The sequence below is a fragment of the Rutilus rutilus genome (assembly GCF_951802725.1).
Source record: "Rutilus rutilus genome assembly, chromosome: 6".
Lineage (NCBI taxonomy): Eukaryota > Metazoa > Chordata > Actinopteri > Cypriniformes > Leuciscidae > Rutilus > Rutilus rutilus.
In genome coordinates, this window is record NC_140214.1 from 27,692,840 (window position 1) to 27,709,337 (window position 16,498).

A 16,498-nucleotide genomic window follows, 5' to 3' on the forward strand; every position below is an offset into this window, starting at 1 on the left:
TCTTACAATAATTCATATCACAGAACTATTGGGATAAAAGTTTATAGTTCAAAAATAAACATTGATGTCTATGGTAGCGATCACAATAGAGTAAATCAGCTTTTGAAAGTAACTTGAAGCTTCAAATAAAGATTGTATTATTAATGGCATCATAACAGCAGTAGGTGGCGACAAGTGACTGTTAAAAACATGTATTTGACATTGAATTATTCAAGAGATTTGTTCAAAAATGTTGATTCATCCAGTAAATGAAACTTCAGTAGTGAAGTCTTTATGAGCGTGTCATTGAATCATTCAAATCAAACCGATTTAAAAAATATATATAAAAAACGTATCTGTTTTGTTGTCTATTCAGAATCATGATCTCTGTTTTAAACAAAAAAAATGTGATTCTCAATTTATTCAGAACCGTGCAGCTCTACTCTACAGGCAAGACCTCAAGCAAAAAGAAAGAAACCTGTAGCACAGTGCCATGTCTGCTAACTGAATTCATTACAGTTTTACGAGGGAGATATCATCACGCGGACGGGACATTATGCAGTGACTTAAATGTTCTTGATGAGCTCCTCATTGTTGCCCTTTTGGAAGCAGGTTGTAGAAACTACAAACAGTTTTCTGTCTCTAAACACTGATTTACACATGCACCTGCAGCTCAATTATACTCTTTTATTTGATGTCAGTTTTCCATTCTTTAATTCCAGAAAAGACTGAAAGCGATTAAAGCATTCATATGCCAAGTGGGTTTGTTTGTGTTTGTGCCATGCTGAATTCTGGGCACATCTGAGTGGTTCTCAGACTGTTGAAACCTGCAGCAAAATCTTTTTTTTTCTACTGTCTTCAGAAAGAAGTCTCTTATGATCACCTGTATTTGATCAAAAATACAGTAAAAACAGTTATATAAAAAAAAAAAAAAATATATATATATATATATAATATATTTATATAATATATATATATATATATATATATATATATATATATATATATATATATATATATATATATATATATATATATATATATTCGGGATGTCAAACGATTAATCGCATCCAAAATAAAAGTTTGTTTTTACATAATACATGTGTGTGTACGGTGTATAATTATTTTCTATATATAAATACACACACATGCATATATATATAATTAAGAAAATGTGTTATTTATATATAAAATATTTATATATAATATAAATTATATATAATATAAATATATATATACACAGTATATACATGCAAATATTTCTTAAATATATACATGCATGTGTGTGTATTTATATATAGAAAAAAATTATACACCGTACACACACATGTATTATGTAAAAACAAACTTTTATTTTGGATGCGATTAATCGCGATTAATCGTTTGACAGCCCGAATATATATATATATATTAGGGGTGGAGCCGAACCCGAATACGGTATTCGGAAAGCACAAATAATGTGTTTTTTACGAATACTTATTTCGAACAAATACTTTTAAAAATATTTGTATTCGGGAACAAGAAAAACTTTATATCAAAAAGCTGCGTTTCCTCATGAGACATGGCGACCGGCGGTGCTGCTGATGTGGTGGCTGAAATATTTTGGATTAGGCTAATCTGTCACGTTGTCATAAGGGGTAGTTCACATAGCGCGTTTTTTGCGCGTGCAGATTTCAAATGTAGGCGCGCGGCAAGCGCGCTTATAATAGAAGCGAGCGGCGCGCTGCATAGCAACGACAGACGCCACGGGAGGGCAAGCGCTTGTGGAAAGGAGAAAGCGTGCGAACTGCGCTCTTCATGATTACGAAGTATCAGCAAAGAATTAATTGATTTCTAGCCCTTGCATTAGCTTTAGATATATTTATGGAGATGAGAAATGAAATAAAAAAGCCGTCATTTTGTCATTAATATCAGTCCGTCAGAAAAGCAGTTCTAGGCTTATTCTTGGCTGGATAACTCTTAGCAGGTTTAAAAAGCTCTTTTAAAATTAAATATGAATGCAGTTTTGGATTAAATATAAGTACAGTCAAGTCAAATAAAACATGTTTTATCTCCTGTTTGGTAACACTACAATACGATACCATTCATTAACATTACTTAATGCGCATCTAACATCAACACATTGAGTGAACAATATATTTTTACAACATTAATTAATGTTTGTGAATGTTATTTAATACAAACACTTGATTGGTCATGTTTGTTCACTTCATTCATTGTGCATTAAATAATGTTAACATAAATAATGTTAACTTTTGATTTTAAAAATGTATTTTTAAATGAACCCCAAGGAGAATAATTGCGACAGTATATAGCCTAACTATTGTTTATTGTTAGGTCATTTTATCTATTGTTATCTAACAAATGTAATATTAATGTAGTGTTTTTAATACTACAGTTTCCATCTTTGTAACCGTGATATAAACTTTAATATATGTAAATTTAATCTAAATTAAGCTTTACCGAAATTGTTACCGAGAACCGTGGATTTTCACAGGTATTGGTACCGAATACTGAAATTTTGGCACCGTGACAACACTAGTAGCTCTGTTAGCTTGGTAATTTAGACAATAGGCTGTTGACAGAGTAACATTAACGTAGGTAATGGCTGTTATGTTATTTTCTTTTCAATGACGTTCCTTGTTACATGTTCATTGCTGGATTTATGGAAAAACATCAACCAATATTGCATATCCATAATTATTATAATGGATATAATTAAAGAATACTTACACTATAACGTAAATTAGAAGTGTAACGCAAAAAAAATGGATTTTTACACCTATTTTGAAATTTACTCGAATACAAATACAAATACAAATACTTTTCCCCTCTCAACAAATACAAATACAGATACAAATACCGGCTGCTTTGCACACCCCTAATATATATATATATATATATATATATATATATATATATATATATATATATATATATATATATAATATTAAATATATATAATATATAAAATGCTTTCTATTTTAATGTATTTTCAAATGTAATTTATTCCTGTGATGGTAAATCTGAATTTTCAGCATCATTACTCCAGTCTTCAGTGTCACATGATCCTTCAGAAATCATTCTAATATGATTATTTGGTGCTCAAGAGACTTCTCCTTATTCTCCTCCTTCTCCTTCTCCTTCTCCTCCTTCTTCTCCTTCTCCTTCTCCTTCTCCTTCTCCTTCTCCTTCTCCTTCTCCTTCTCCTTCTCCTTCTCCTTCTCCTTCTCCTTCTCCTTCTCAATATTGAAAACTGTTGCTGCTTAATATTTTTGTGGAAACTGTGATACATTTTAATTCTTTGGTTATTTGTTGTAAATATACCTTTTTATGGTATAAATGCGTCGTCTGTGCTACCTTTGCTGTGAAGAAAATCACTGTACTAATTAAAAATAGGTTCATAGTATTTCATATTTTCCAACAAAAAATAAAATTATTGGTTTAGGAGAGATGGCAAGGGATATAAATGTGAAATCTTGTTTGTAAATCAGAAGCAATTTAATCCATACTTCCTCAAATATACATGAAGAATCATTAAAGAACCCAAATCAATAAGCGGAATAATAATAATTTCTTTGGGACAGATCATATTCTGTAATCTCACCCACATTGTGCTGTTGTGGGTGTAGTTGTGCCCATTTTTACACTCTGTTTTTGTAGAAGAAATTCTCTTAGCATTTATCTCTTAGCATCTGACATCATTACTATAGCAATCAATGTGGATATGCCGGATGCTAACTGTATGAACAAACTGATTGGATGTGAAAAACAAATTGGGGACGGGTCAAGATTGTCAACTAGTCGACCGAGACCAGAGTAGTCAATTAATGAGGTTGACTGATCTGTTGAATAATTCTTGTGATCTCAAAGAGAGGGATTTAGCATGCTGACAGTCCATTTGTTATGTAGAATCCACAGGTTTATTTCCCATTCAGTAGACTAATAAAAATATGATATATAAATAAATAAACTGTTGAGGAGAGATCCTCATTCCTTCAGTGCAAGTAGACATGGGCCACTGCCTTAGCGTGTCGTAGCTGTCATCCTCAGGGAATCTGTTGTGTTAGTTGTTTACTGTTAGATCTGTGATCTATGTTCTGGCGGATTATGTCAGAATGAAGCCAAGTATAGCGCTTCCCTTAGGGGCTGAGGGATGTCACATTGAATGCTGGGTCATTTCTAGATGAAGTCACAGCATTTCCGCTGTATTGATGGGTTAAACGTTTCATTTCGAAGCTGGTGTGATTTAAATAATTTATTTTGTGGCTCGATCTTGTGACCGCTCGGTTCTTCCTGGCGCTGGTTTGTTGTGATCTGGGCCACTCGTGACACTGCTGCTTTTGTTGTTGCCAGGGAGACCACGGAACAGACTGGAGCCCATGGACACGATCTTTGTGAAGCAGGTCAAAGAGGGAGGGCCCGCTCACAGCGCCGGACTCTGCACTGGTAATTACACCAGCACTTCTAATGTACAGCACATTGTTTAGTTTTGCTTATCGACGTCTGATCATCTAAAACCTTTAAATGGAACCTCAACAGGGGACAGGATCGTGAAAGTGAACAGCGAGAGCATCATTGGGAAGACGTACTCCCAGGTCATAGGGCTCATCCAGAACAGGTAAAGAGTTTGTTATAATTCAGTTAGTTGTGTTATGATTCATATAGATGTGTCATGATTGTGGTCCTAAATATTTTTTTCCCACTTCCAGTCATACATTTCTGGAGTTGTGTGTGATGCCAAAAGATGAAGATATACTCCAGCTGGTAAGATTTTACTGTTTTTGTATTTTTTGTTTTAAAGCAGGCCCTAACTGCATTTTGTTTTCAGATTTTCTGCGCTGACTTTGTTGTTGGAAAATTGTCTGGTTTGGAAACATGTTTGTTACTTCAGATAAATCTGGCCAGAATCTTCTGAATACATAATTTTAATGAGGTCTTTGTATGCATTATATTTTAAGTTTGCATTCAGTTGCACTTGTTCTATTCGCACCCATGGAAATTAAGGTTCTGACCCATTTCAGAGGAAGGAGGCGGGTTCCTCTCGCTCCTTAGGGTGCTGCTGTATCTGGGACTGCTAACCAGGACACTGCAGCCTGTCGTTCTCCAGCGAGCCTTAAACTGCCGCACCATCACAGCTGTCCTCGATTACACATAACTGTAGTGCAGTCATCACTTTATCTGCCCTGCATTCTCTTTGACACTCTCCATTACAGTCAAATTTCCATGCTGTGTTGCATTCCTGGGTCTCCTGACTCATGAATGGTGCCGTTGTTTTATAATACGTACCAGATACACTGTAGCATTAATCATGAACTTATTTCTGATATATTATTAGTTTTCAGTTGCTGTGAACTTTTGAACATGTTCTATTTTCATAGGAAATTCTGAATTTGTAGAGGTGAAGAGCAGGATGTTCTCTGAGACAGGATGGAAGCTCTCGCTTCATGAAAGGCTGTTTGTGTTGAAGCAGCCGTTTAGTTGGGAGAGAGATGCCAGCTGGGGCCTGGCACATGGGCTCTCTCTCTCACACAGAGATCTAATACAGAACTGCTGTGCAGTATCAGGGCTCAATGCTAAGGATTTTTTTCTACTGGCCTGGCTGTGCCAGTGTTTCACTTTTTTTTTTTTTTCTTCTTGCCCAACCAAAATTTACACTGGCTCCACCACAAAAAAAGTAATAAATAAATAAATTAAAATAGTTATTGGTTTCATTGTGTTTGACCCATGCAACCTTAATAAATAAGGTTATGACACCAAATTTCAGATACCAGCGAAATTTCACAATTCTCAATTCCAATTTTGATACCACTGCAAAAACTACTAGCCTGACTAATATAAATGTATAATATTATTAAAGACCAGTAAACAGTCAGTAATAAAATAAGAAAAAAAAAAAAATAGCAATAGCACAAAGATATACAATAGAACAAACATACAAATAAAATAAACATAGTGCTTTTCAGGATTATCAGGTACAGGTCTAACAGTAGTTTTCATGCAGAGAAATTGTATAAAGTAATCAAATGTAAAATAACATTGCATAGTCCTAACTGTATAAATTAAATATAGATTGATCCTTATTTTAGTTACAAAAGATATTCAGTCAAGAGCAGTGATTTTTATTTTATTTATTTTTTTGATTAACATTAAAGAGACAGATGAAGTCAATGATATAATGACCCATTCATATAGACAATCAATTGCTTTCTCCTGAATGAATCGTTCATTTTGAATGAATCAATAGAATGAATGATTCAATGACAAAGACGGTGACTTTACAGAACCTACTGCTGGTGTTTAATCATTTCATATTTCTGTATTAAAAATCATGCCACCTTAAACTGTCTGTAAATATACCTAAATGCCACTTCAGATGCTGCTTCTGTGCCACCTCTCAAAGATGGATTTTGTTGATACCATTTTCATTTGATTGGTAACTGCCATATTGTTTTTTATTACCCTAATTTAATTTGTAATTTAATAAAATGTTTTAAATAAATTTAAATGAAGAATTTAACAAACTATGTGTTTAATTACACACATGTAATTAGTTTGGAAAAAAAATAGTCTTTACAAAAATAAAATAATGCCCCTGGAAATCAGTTTAAGGGGGCAGATGTTACCCTGTAATGGGAATGTTAATATTGATATTATTGATTAGAAGGTGCTTTTCAATTTTCGAATGTGCTCATAAAAAATGTAAGCATAGAGCCCTGATACATATATTTTAATATAATAATGTTGACTACAAAAGAGCTTCTTAAAGATTCTTTAAAGTCTCGTTGTGTGTTTGTAAATGATGATAGATTTTTTTGTAAATAATGAAACATGGCTGAATGATGCCTTTAAACATTGAATTTTTAACACTTATTTTTTTGGGATAAAATGCAGGGTTTTTTAGGCTATGTTCAGTGGAATAGAATGGAAACATAGGGCTCATCCAGGTTCATTCGGATCACTGACCATTGTTCTAACTATTTTGTGTGAATAATCACCCAATGTCCTGTTTCTCTGTTTTATTCTGAGTCTGTTCTGTACTTTCTAATTCTGTCTACAGTTTCGCTCTTCTCAGTGTGCACACTCAGTCCTGCACTCATTTGTTTGCCCTTTAGATTAACTTTTAATGCATGCCATTTACTGCTGTAAGCATCGTTTGAACTCTCTGGCAGCAGGCATCTGTATTTCTTAAAGCACCTCTGCTGTTTCATGTGCAGGGTATAGTGGAATCACAGTGATGATCTGAATTACAGAAGAAAAAAACACTTATTAATGAAATAAGATTTTCTCATTATAACACTCAAAACATGTTAATATCTTAAGTATGAAATGAGAGAATCTTGTAGGATTCATGTTTTTTTAGTTTTCCAGTTAAAATGTCACATGTGGGAAGTTGGACTTCTGCTTTCGCACATTAAACTTGGTAAATTTTCCAGTAAATGTAGCACATATGCTGTTCACAAGCACATTTACACATAAACTGCAATGTCGATCATCGGAAATGACATTTAAAATGCTGCATCATTTTCTTCATCAACCTGGATGAAATGCGCTTTAGTTTCACTACCTGTACAATTTGACAAGGTTTTTTTTTTACTTCTGAGTGGCAGGCATAAAGGACTAGTTCACTTTAAAATGAAAATTACTCCATGATTTACTCACCTTCAAGCAATCCTAGGTGTATATGACTTCTTTCAGACGAATACAATCGGAGTTATATAAAAAAATATCCTGGCTCTTCCAAGTTTTATAATGGCAGTGGATTACAACCAACAGATTGAAGCTCAAAAACATGCATCCATCGGTCATAAACTAACACCAAATGGCTCCTGTGGGTTAATAAAGGCCTTCTGAAGCAAAATGATGAGTTTATGTAAGAAAAATATTCATGTTTAACACGTTACAAAGTAAAATTCTAGCTTACGGCCATACGCAGTCTACTTGCGCAACTTACGCAATTTATGACGTCAGAAGTAGCGTAGTGCGTCATGGCGTAGCGTAAATATGGTGAAAAATGGCTTAGGCTGTAACGCGTCTGTGTGGACATGGTATAAATAAATATATGAGATATAACTAGAGAGTGCGGTTTTTCATCTTTATTTGATAACTTCTTTATAACTCGCACCCATAAACGGTTTGGGAGTTGAGCGCGCCTGCTCTCAGTAGCGTAAATATCAGCATTGCGTCGCATTACTTGCATAAGTTGTGCTTTAAACTTTAGTGGAATCTGTATGTTCCTTTACTTTAAAGTTTTAAATATACAATTATATACAATTTTAAATAGACAAACTCATCGTTTTAGTTCAGAAGGCCTTTATTAACCCACTGGAGCCGTTTGGAGTTCGTTTACGATGGATAGATGCACGTTTTTGAGCTTCAATCTGTTGGTTGCAATCCATTGCAATTATAAAACTTGGAAGAGCCAGGATATTTTTTAATATAACTCCGATTGTATTCGTCTGAAAGAAGAAAGTCATAAACCCCTAGGATGGCTTGAGGGTGAGTAAATCATGGGGTAATTTTCAAGTGAACTACTCCTATAAGAGGACCCCATCCGTTTACTGTCGTTGACTTGATGCGCTGCATCCTGTTTGGAGATTATCAATGATTAAACTGGGAATCAGGAATACACTTCAAACTGTTTGATGTTGTTTTTTGTTATTTTTAGACAAAAGGTATTATAAAGGACTACTGCATATATTTAATTGCACTGTTTATTAGCATTTTGCATAGCAACTTAAAAGGATGGTTCAGAGTAAAATCAACCTAGGGTCCTTTGCACCATGACCTCGAGCCAAACACCCCCCAGAAGCTTTTTTTCACTTGGTTGAACATTTAAAGTTAGAGCTTATTTAGAGAAATCAGCCGGGTAATCTGCTTTCTTTATCCGCAAAGATTGCTTTCTTCAAGCAAAATATAATTTACCTTGTTTTTGGAGTGAAATATGACCCGGACATGTACTTGACAAGTTTTCAATCATTTTCCTCATTTTCCTCACCTTACCACCTCTGTTATATTTCCTTGCCATACTTTGTTGCTGCACAGCTGTTGCCGTGGTAGTGTTTTACTCTCGCGTGAAGCAGTGTTGCAAGGAAATGCTGTGGCCTGTCTAAACAGGGTTTTCAGCTGGGTGGAGGAATAATCCATTTGATGTCTCTGGTGACATTAGTCACAGTAACCGAGTTGATCATTAGAGATGTGAAAGGATGCTACGGTGGGAAGTGGCTTACGGATTTCAGTGAGAGAAAGAGAGACAGGAAGAGACAGAAAAGATGAGATTAGATCAGCTGGAGTCAGCTGACTGCTGTGTTGTAGACAGTCTATCTGAAATAGGCGCGAGTCAGCGAGAGAGAAAACGGTGAAGGGAGGGGGAAGCTGTACCATCTGAGCTGAATGTATAATCAAGCATCTGCCTCCGACATGTGAATGGTTGCAGCTTTCCAGCGAGAGTAAGGGAGGGAGTGAGCAAGTGGACGCGTTAGCTGGGAGGGAGGGTGGGAGCGTGTGTGCGTGTAATCACGGAGTAATCTGCCTGCGGATGGATGGAGAGGGGAGAAATGGAGAGCCGACCGCTACTACGCGAGGCAGGCACCTCAGCCCCCACCTCGATTGGGAGCGACGAGGACAAGCAGGTGGCATCGCTAACGTGACAGTCTTCCCACAGCACCCCTCCACCTTCCCACGATCCCTCCTCACTGGCAGCGCTGCAGCTCCTGTGCATTTTTTGCGCTCTGTACAGAGATATTTACTGTGATAGTGGCTGTCAGTACGTGGACTTGATTATTTTGGTTTTGACCACCTTTAATGTATGCTGGTCTTTTACTTTCCCTCCCTTTCTCTCTCTCTTTTTCCTACGTGGGTTTGTGATGTAATGGCTGCAATTTTCGCAGGGAATCACTAGTCTGGTAAGCAGATCAATGCTACATTCATGTTGATTGTTGTTTTTTCATTTATAAATGTCATGCATGTCATTGTATTCCAGTTGGTTGTTGATTTCCTGTCCCTTGTCATTTTCATATGACTGTCATGATGTTTCTGATAATGTGTAGCATAGTACAGCGTAGTTTGTGGAATGTCTTGATCACAGTAGCGAAGGGATTGTGTGACCTGTTTGATTTAGGCGTGTGGGTAGTTCTCCGATATATCCAGCAAGCATATTTGCTATGCCTCGCCCCTTTTTTCTCATTTCTCTCTTTTCCTATTATGAACTTTGGCCTTTTTTAACAAGGCATCTGTGGCATGAAAGGAGGGGCGAAGTTCCCTACTACTGATATCAGATTCAGTTTGGATTGGTATGCAAAAGGTATGTAACTCTGTATGATGGGTTGAAAGTCCACTCTACGTGACTTGCCGTGATGTTTTGGAAGCCAACATATCCGAGTAAGAAAAACAATATGGAGCCTGGTATTTGTTTTCAATCTGACGTTCATCAAGCTGAAGTCTTGTGATAGTAGTTTACTTTGAACTCTGGATTCTGACATGATTACGGAGGTCAGATTTAGTGCCATTGCTCACCAGGGCAATCGTTCACCTCTGGCTTCAGTGTCGCTTCGGTCACGTGTGGTGACCCGAACGGTGGGTAACCACTTTCTTGTTACTCTGAATTGCTATTTATTGTTATTATTTTAGGCTGCCTGGTGCTTCCTTTGGAGATATGTCTTTGTGTGAAATGGAGGCTGGTCTTTCTTTCCAGCACCATAATAAAATTTAAAGGGAAGGCATTACCTGTTTTGCTCCCAGTTGAGATCAGATCACATCTGTTTTTTACAGTCATACACAACAGAAACTAGTTTAGTCAAATTGATTGCTATAGGTGTATTTTTGTTCTGAACTGTCAGCTTTGGATATTATGATTATTGTAGAATTCTCAAGCACTTGGCACACCAGAGTATAGCTCACACTTCTGACCTGTCAAACTCCCACACACAAATGTAATGCTGTCTACCCACACAGAGAGAACCGTTTGTAGGAAATCATCATGAATTTCAAGTTTTCTCTAATATTGTGAATACTATTAAAATTTACCTGATTCTTTCTTCCACAGGCCTATTCCCAAGATGCCTACCTTAAGGGTCATGATGCATACAGTGGAAATGCCCGCCATATTCCGCAGCCACCCCCTATATGTTACCCTCGAGTAGACTGTAAGCCCCCGGGGATGGCCCAGGCCACTGAGACATTAGCCCCGGGGGTTGTACCATCTGATCTAGGATATCGTGTGGAGATACCAGTACCTCCCTCCCCTCCACCACCCATTCCAAAGACACAGACTGCGGTATGTGTGTGCAATGAAAGTGTTCGGACAGTGGTGTTACCTCCTGATGTTCCCATGGGCCGTATGGTTCCGGGTCATAGGGGGGACTATGGTCTAGTAGGCCCAGAACCAATGCTGATTAGAGCCAGGCCTGGTACAGTGTCTGGTGGTCGTCCGCCATACCTTCACCCTCGCAAAGCTGACATGTTCCCTTCAGGTTACCATGGTGATCATTATGCCATTCCACCTACACACTATGTGCCTGCTTCCTCCATCAACTCCCCTGCTATCCACCAGAACATTGATTGGCGGACTTACCAGACATACCGGGAATATATCGATAATAAAGGTCTTCACACTTACAGTCGGACTATTCAAGAGCGTTTAGACAGCCTGCGGACTGCATCACAAAGTGTCCATGGTGGCCCTCACTGTGGACCCCAACCTGGATGGGGCAATAAGTTACGCCGCAGAAGCACGTCTCATGAGCGGGCTTATCACGGCCCGTCTGTGCTTCCTCCACGCAGCGCTTCACAAGATAGGATGAGTGGGGCGGAGAGAGCAGCCCAAGCCAGGGACTGGCCTCCTCGTAGTGTGTCCTCTGACGGCCTCATGCGGAAGCCCCGCATTCATTCGTCAGACTATGTAGAACATGAACTAGTTTCTGCCGCACCATGGGCCGCTGTGGATAGGCCGCAGTATGGCAGAGTAGACCAGAGGAGTCGTCCTAGTAGACAGTCTCTCCCACCACGGGCGGTCCTTTATCGTCCCCCAACAGGGTATGGTATGAACATCAGGGGTGTTGCTGGCTCCCATATGCACAGCTCCAGAACGGACATCCCACCCACTGCTGGTTTTACAGAGCGACCTCGTAATGGAGTAAACCAGGCCAAAGAGCCTCCTTCCAAAGACCAAAGCGGAACTGTTGTTGGAAATCGTATTTCTAATTCTGCATCAAACCAATCAAGAACTAGGGCTGAAACCATGCAGAACCCAGAAACTGGGAAAGAGAATCCAGTGGGATATAGGTCGGCATCTTACTCGACTCCGCCTCCTCAGAGGCCACAGGGTGGGGCATCAGCTCAGAGAACTCATTCACGGGATGTCAAGGGCTTACCGGTAAACGGGTCCAGTTCTGTAGAAGGTGTAGTCCTCCGAGAGAAGCCCCCAACAGGGAAGGGGACCCCACAACCGCTCCGCCATCCCTCATACATCCTTGCAGTGAATGACACGGATGGGTCTGAGCCGGCAGGGGGTGGTGTCTGCTGGTTGCCCAACGATGCGCGCCGGGAGATGCACATGCAGAGACTGGGGGAGCGGCTTGACTCCTCCTTCTGCTCCAGTAATCTGGACGAATCACTTGACTCCATTCCCTTCATCGGTAAGTGCACTCATTGTAACCATAGCAACGCTAACCTGGCAACATTCTTGAGCCAGCAGTAGGGATTGTTTTAGAGCTATAGCAGATATTTTTTATGTGTAGACTTGGATGTATTTTGCAATTATTTTTTTATATACAATTAATGTGATCAGTGCTTTTCTGTGTTGTAAATGCTCCAGTACCTTATGCGATCTCAAACTGTGACCTTTCATAATCACAAATCCCGACCCCATGTGTCCAGACAGAGGATTATCATAGCCAAATTTTGCCTTGTATTGTTTATCAAACTCTCAAAGCGCGAGGAGTCAGGCTGATTTTGCAGGAGGTGCAATTCCAGGCCTATGAGCGTGTTTGGGAGTGACTGAAATAGAGTGAGAGTGACTGTGTGTGAGTCATGGTGTTGTTCAGGGAGGAAGTGGCCTTCCCTCGTACTCTAATGCCTGAGGATAGGTCTAGAATATTGAGTGGTAGTCGAGCTGCACTCTGCCACATTTCATCTTTGATGCTTTGGTGTTTTTTGCACTAGCCTTTTGATATTAAGCATACTGTTAGTGTCTAAAATCTTTATTGCTTATTTTCCATACTGCTTACACATTTGGGTGAGAATTTTGAAAGTGAGAAGGTAAATAAATAGTGGTAGCAGTGTTAATGGTATGATATTCCCATTAGTGCTGGAGATTATATAGAAAATTCATGTTCCCGGCAAAAAAAATTTGAGCAACATTGTGAATATTGCAAAAATTATAATGTGCTTTTCATTTCCCCATTGAATTTCCTAAGTAGACTAATTTCGCTCACGCTCTCATGACTTCAGTAGAAAAATAGTGTTGGTAAGTTCAAACTAGAGCTGCTTGATTATTCATTAAAAGATATCGATCTCGATTTAAACACCCAGGCGATCTTATTCCTAAATGACAACGATTCTGCTATGTCTAATAAACCTTTGACAAAATCACACCTGAACATTCAAATCTGTGTTGGCTGCAAGTGAAATATTTATGAGTGAGTAATTTAATCATTCCTTCAAATGGATTTATTTAAAATAATTCATTCAAATTAATGAAACATTTTTAAATAGACTGCAGCAATGAACATTTTGCCAGAACTTCTAGTAAATTATTTTGTTTATTTGTCATGATCTCTATTTGATTTTTTTTTTTTTTTTTTTGTGATTCTCAATTTATCCAGAATCTTGCAGATTTTCCCTCTTTTGTTAATCGCTAATTCAAAAGCGAAAGTAAAAATGCGCACGGCCGCACTGGCATTCATAACGGTGCGGAGCAGAGCGAGCGTTTTCAATACATTCCTATGGAAGTTGAGAACGACAAAACAGTGCAATGACAAACTCGCTTAAATAGGCGCTTAATTTCGCTTTGAAACCAAATCTTCCGCCATTGTCTTGTCAGTCAAGAGTGAGGTGAAATGGCCAAAGTGAGGTGAAATATGATGACTGCTGCTGATTTGTGCTGCGACTCTTTGTTTAGCTCATGCTGCATTGAGCAGACACGTTCCGTTTTTAATTTTAGTGTTTGTTCTCTAACTGAACAAAATTATTTTTATTACTATAACAAATCTTATCGACGTTGGGGGCGGTGCCGCGGTGGGCAATTGATGTAACTGGTCACACCTACTATCACAGCAAGCAAATACACAGCAAATATATACATCAACAATTAATCATACATACAGGTTGTGATTCTGAGGAGCAAGTGTGTCCAAATAAAGTGGGTACTGTCGTAATATGGTAATTGTTGTTTTAACGATGTGCTATTTGACATTATCGAGTATAGCCTATCCCTCACTCACCCAGAGAGTGCATGCATACTCTATGTGATGTAGTCTTGTACATTAGATGAGTGCGGGTGCACATTTAGAGTGCACGCTTTTACTGTGTGATTTAGTCTTTATTTATATAATTTAGTAATAAATATCACAAGAGTGCAGTTTTTCTCCAAAAATCAGCATGATAACAAATGTGATAGGCTATTGATTTTATACAAGTTTAATAAACAAGAAGATAATATTAAGTGACTTACATTTTAGACACCATATTGCCTGTTGTTGCTCTCGCCAACGAATATAGTTCAAAACAAAGCCACACACGGTAGTGTTTCCTTACTGAGGGAATCATCAGTGATTCATCATACTGAGGGAGCATTCAATTACTGAATGAATCAGTTGACTAGGATAGATTGAGATAGTCAAATGCTTCTTTCTTTGAATGAATCAACCATTTGAATGAATCGGTTGAATCTCAATGATTCGCTCATTAACCGTGACTTGCTGCCACCTACTGGTGGTTTCAATTTCACATTAAAAGTATCTTTTCTTGTTTTAAATCATTTTAAATATCAGTCTGAGACTGGAATTCCTGACGACTCGTTTAGGTGGTTCAGAGTTGATTCTTTCTTTTGGGAGACAATAGCTAAGTTAAAATGCCTGGCAAGATAGAATTTTCAAGATAACGTCTATATAGCAATAATAAATAGTATGTGTATTTTCTTAATTTCTCTAGTACCGACAGCAGAACCGGTAATGGAGCTTATTGATACTGCTGTCTTTCATAATTTAGCCCCCGGGGCCTGTTTAATACCAGGTTTCGGTACCCATCCCTAGCCGGCGCCTCTGGGTTAAAGGGTTAATTCACCAAAAAATGTAGGACTCACCCAAAAATTTAGCGGTTTAGTCCACATTTTTTGAAGAGACACGATCGCTTTAATTGATGAACAGATTGAATTTAGGCTTTTATTCACACATAGAATTGATCAGCGGACATAACCAACAAGTAGTTCAACAATACATCCTTGACACGCAAGAATAAACCTTATTGGTTCTTGAGGAAGCTCAAACGTACTGCGTAACACACAAGAATGAACATCATTGGTTCTCACACGTCAAGCAAGCTTGAGTTTCCATTTACCATAACTACCATAACATGTGAGTTGAATGTTTATGTGAATAAAAGCCTAAATTAAATCTATTCAGCGTATAAAGCGATCGTGTCTCTTCAGAAAAACTAGACTTATCGACTCAGTTCATATGGATTAGTTTTACGATCTCTTTTTGAATTTTTTGAATGAAAGAATTTTTGGTTGAACTATCCCATTAAGTTAAACGTCATGCAGTAAGCGCAGTTCTAGCTTCCACACTCCGCACTTGGAGATGTGCATAATAATCACGCACATTTATCTAGTTTAAAGTTGCCATGTATAGTGGCAAACGTTAGGCTATTACTTGCATGTTTCAAATGAGTCATATTTAAGGTTGATGAATGATAGGCAAACTTTTGGATTTCCTTTTCGACATATTGTAATTACCACATGGACCAGCTGTGTTAACAATCTGTCCGCCATGGACTACGTGACTTCCTGTGGAGTTAAAAACGGGAGTTTTTATTAACTAATTAATTTTAACTAAATTAAAATTTCGTCAGCTAAGCCTCTTATCGTCGACTATTGTGGGGGCAGCCCTATAGTGATAAAGTTTGGCAAATCAGTTTTGGATAGAAATGCACGGTTGGACATGAGTGTATGCAGTATATTTTAGTTTATATTTTTATTTTAGTAAATATATTCAATATGCACAGATAACTAAGTCACTCCTCTGCTGGTTGACATCCCGAAGAGTTGTAAACACTATGACCCTGTGGCATTTCAACACATTGCTCAGTTTGTTTGACTTCTTGATCAACCACTGGCATGGCAAGGCCCAAACCTCAGATTCTTCATTATAAGTTGCTTTGGATAAAAGTATCTGTTAAAGGAATGTAGAAGAGGATGGTTGCCATCTATTTCATCCACAAAAAAGACAAAAAAAAAAAAAAAACCTGCCTACCATCCCATTAAATGAAGCTAGGTGATTGCTGATAGCATTAAGCTTCTTGT

General features: G+C 38.0%; 1 protein-coding gene across 2 annotated transcripts in view; it reads left to right on the forward strand.

Moving 5' to 3' along the window:
* arhgap21b (Rho GTPase activating protein 21b) overlaps positions 1 to 16,498 on the forward strand; it is a 54,874-nt gene that overhangs the window by 22,071 nt on the left and 16,305 nt on the right. Inside the window, exons 5-9 of one of the 2 annotated variants that reach the window (XM_084411379.1) lie at positions 4,336 to 4,428; positions 4,522 to 4,600; positions 4,692 to 4,746; positions 9,870 to 9,884; positions 11,024 to 12,614. In XM_084411379.1, the coding sequence (XP_084267505.1) occupies positions 4,336 to 4,428; positions 4,522 to 4,600; positions 4,692 to 4,746; positions 9,870 to 9,884; positions 11,024 to 12,614 (1,833 nt within the window). The remainder of the gene's footprint in view (positions 1 to 4,335; positions 4,429 to 4,521; positions 4,601 to 4,691; positions 4,747 to 9,869; positions 9,885 to 11,023; positions 12,615 to 16,498) is intronic. The other variant, XM_084411380.1, reaches the window with a different exon arrangement.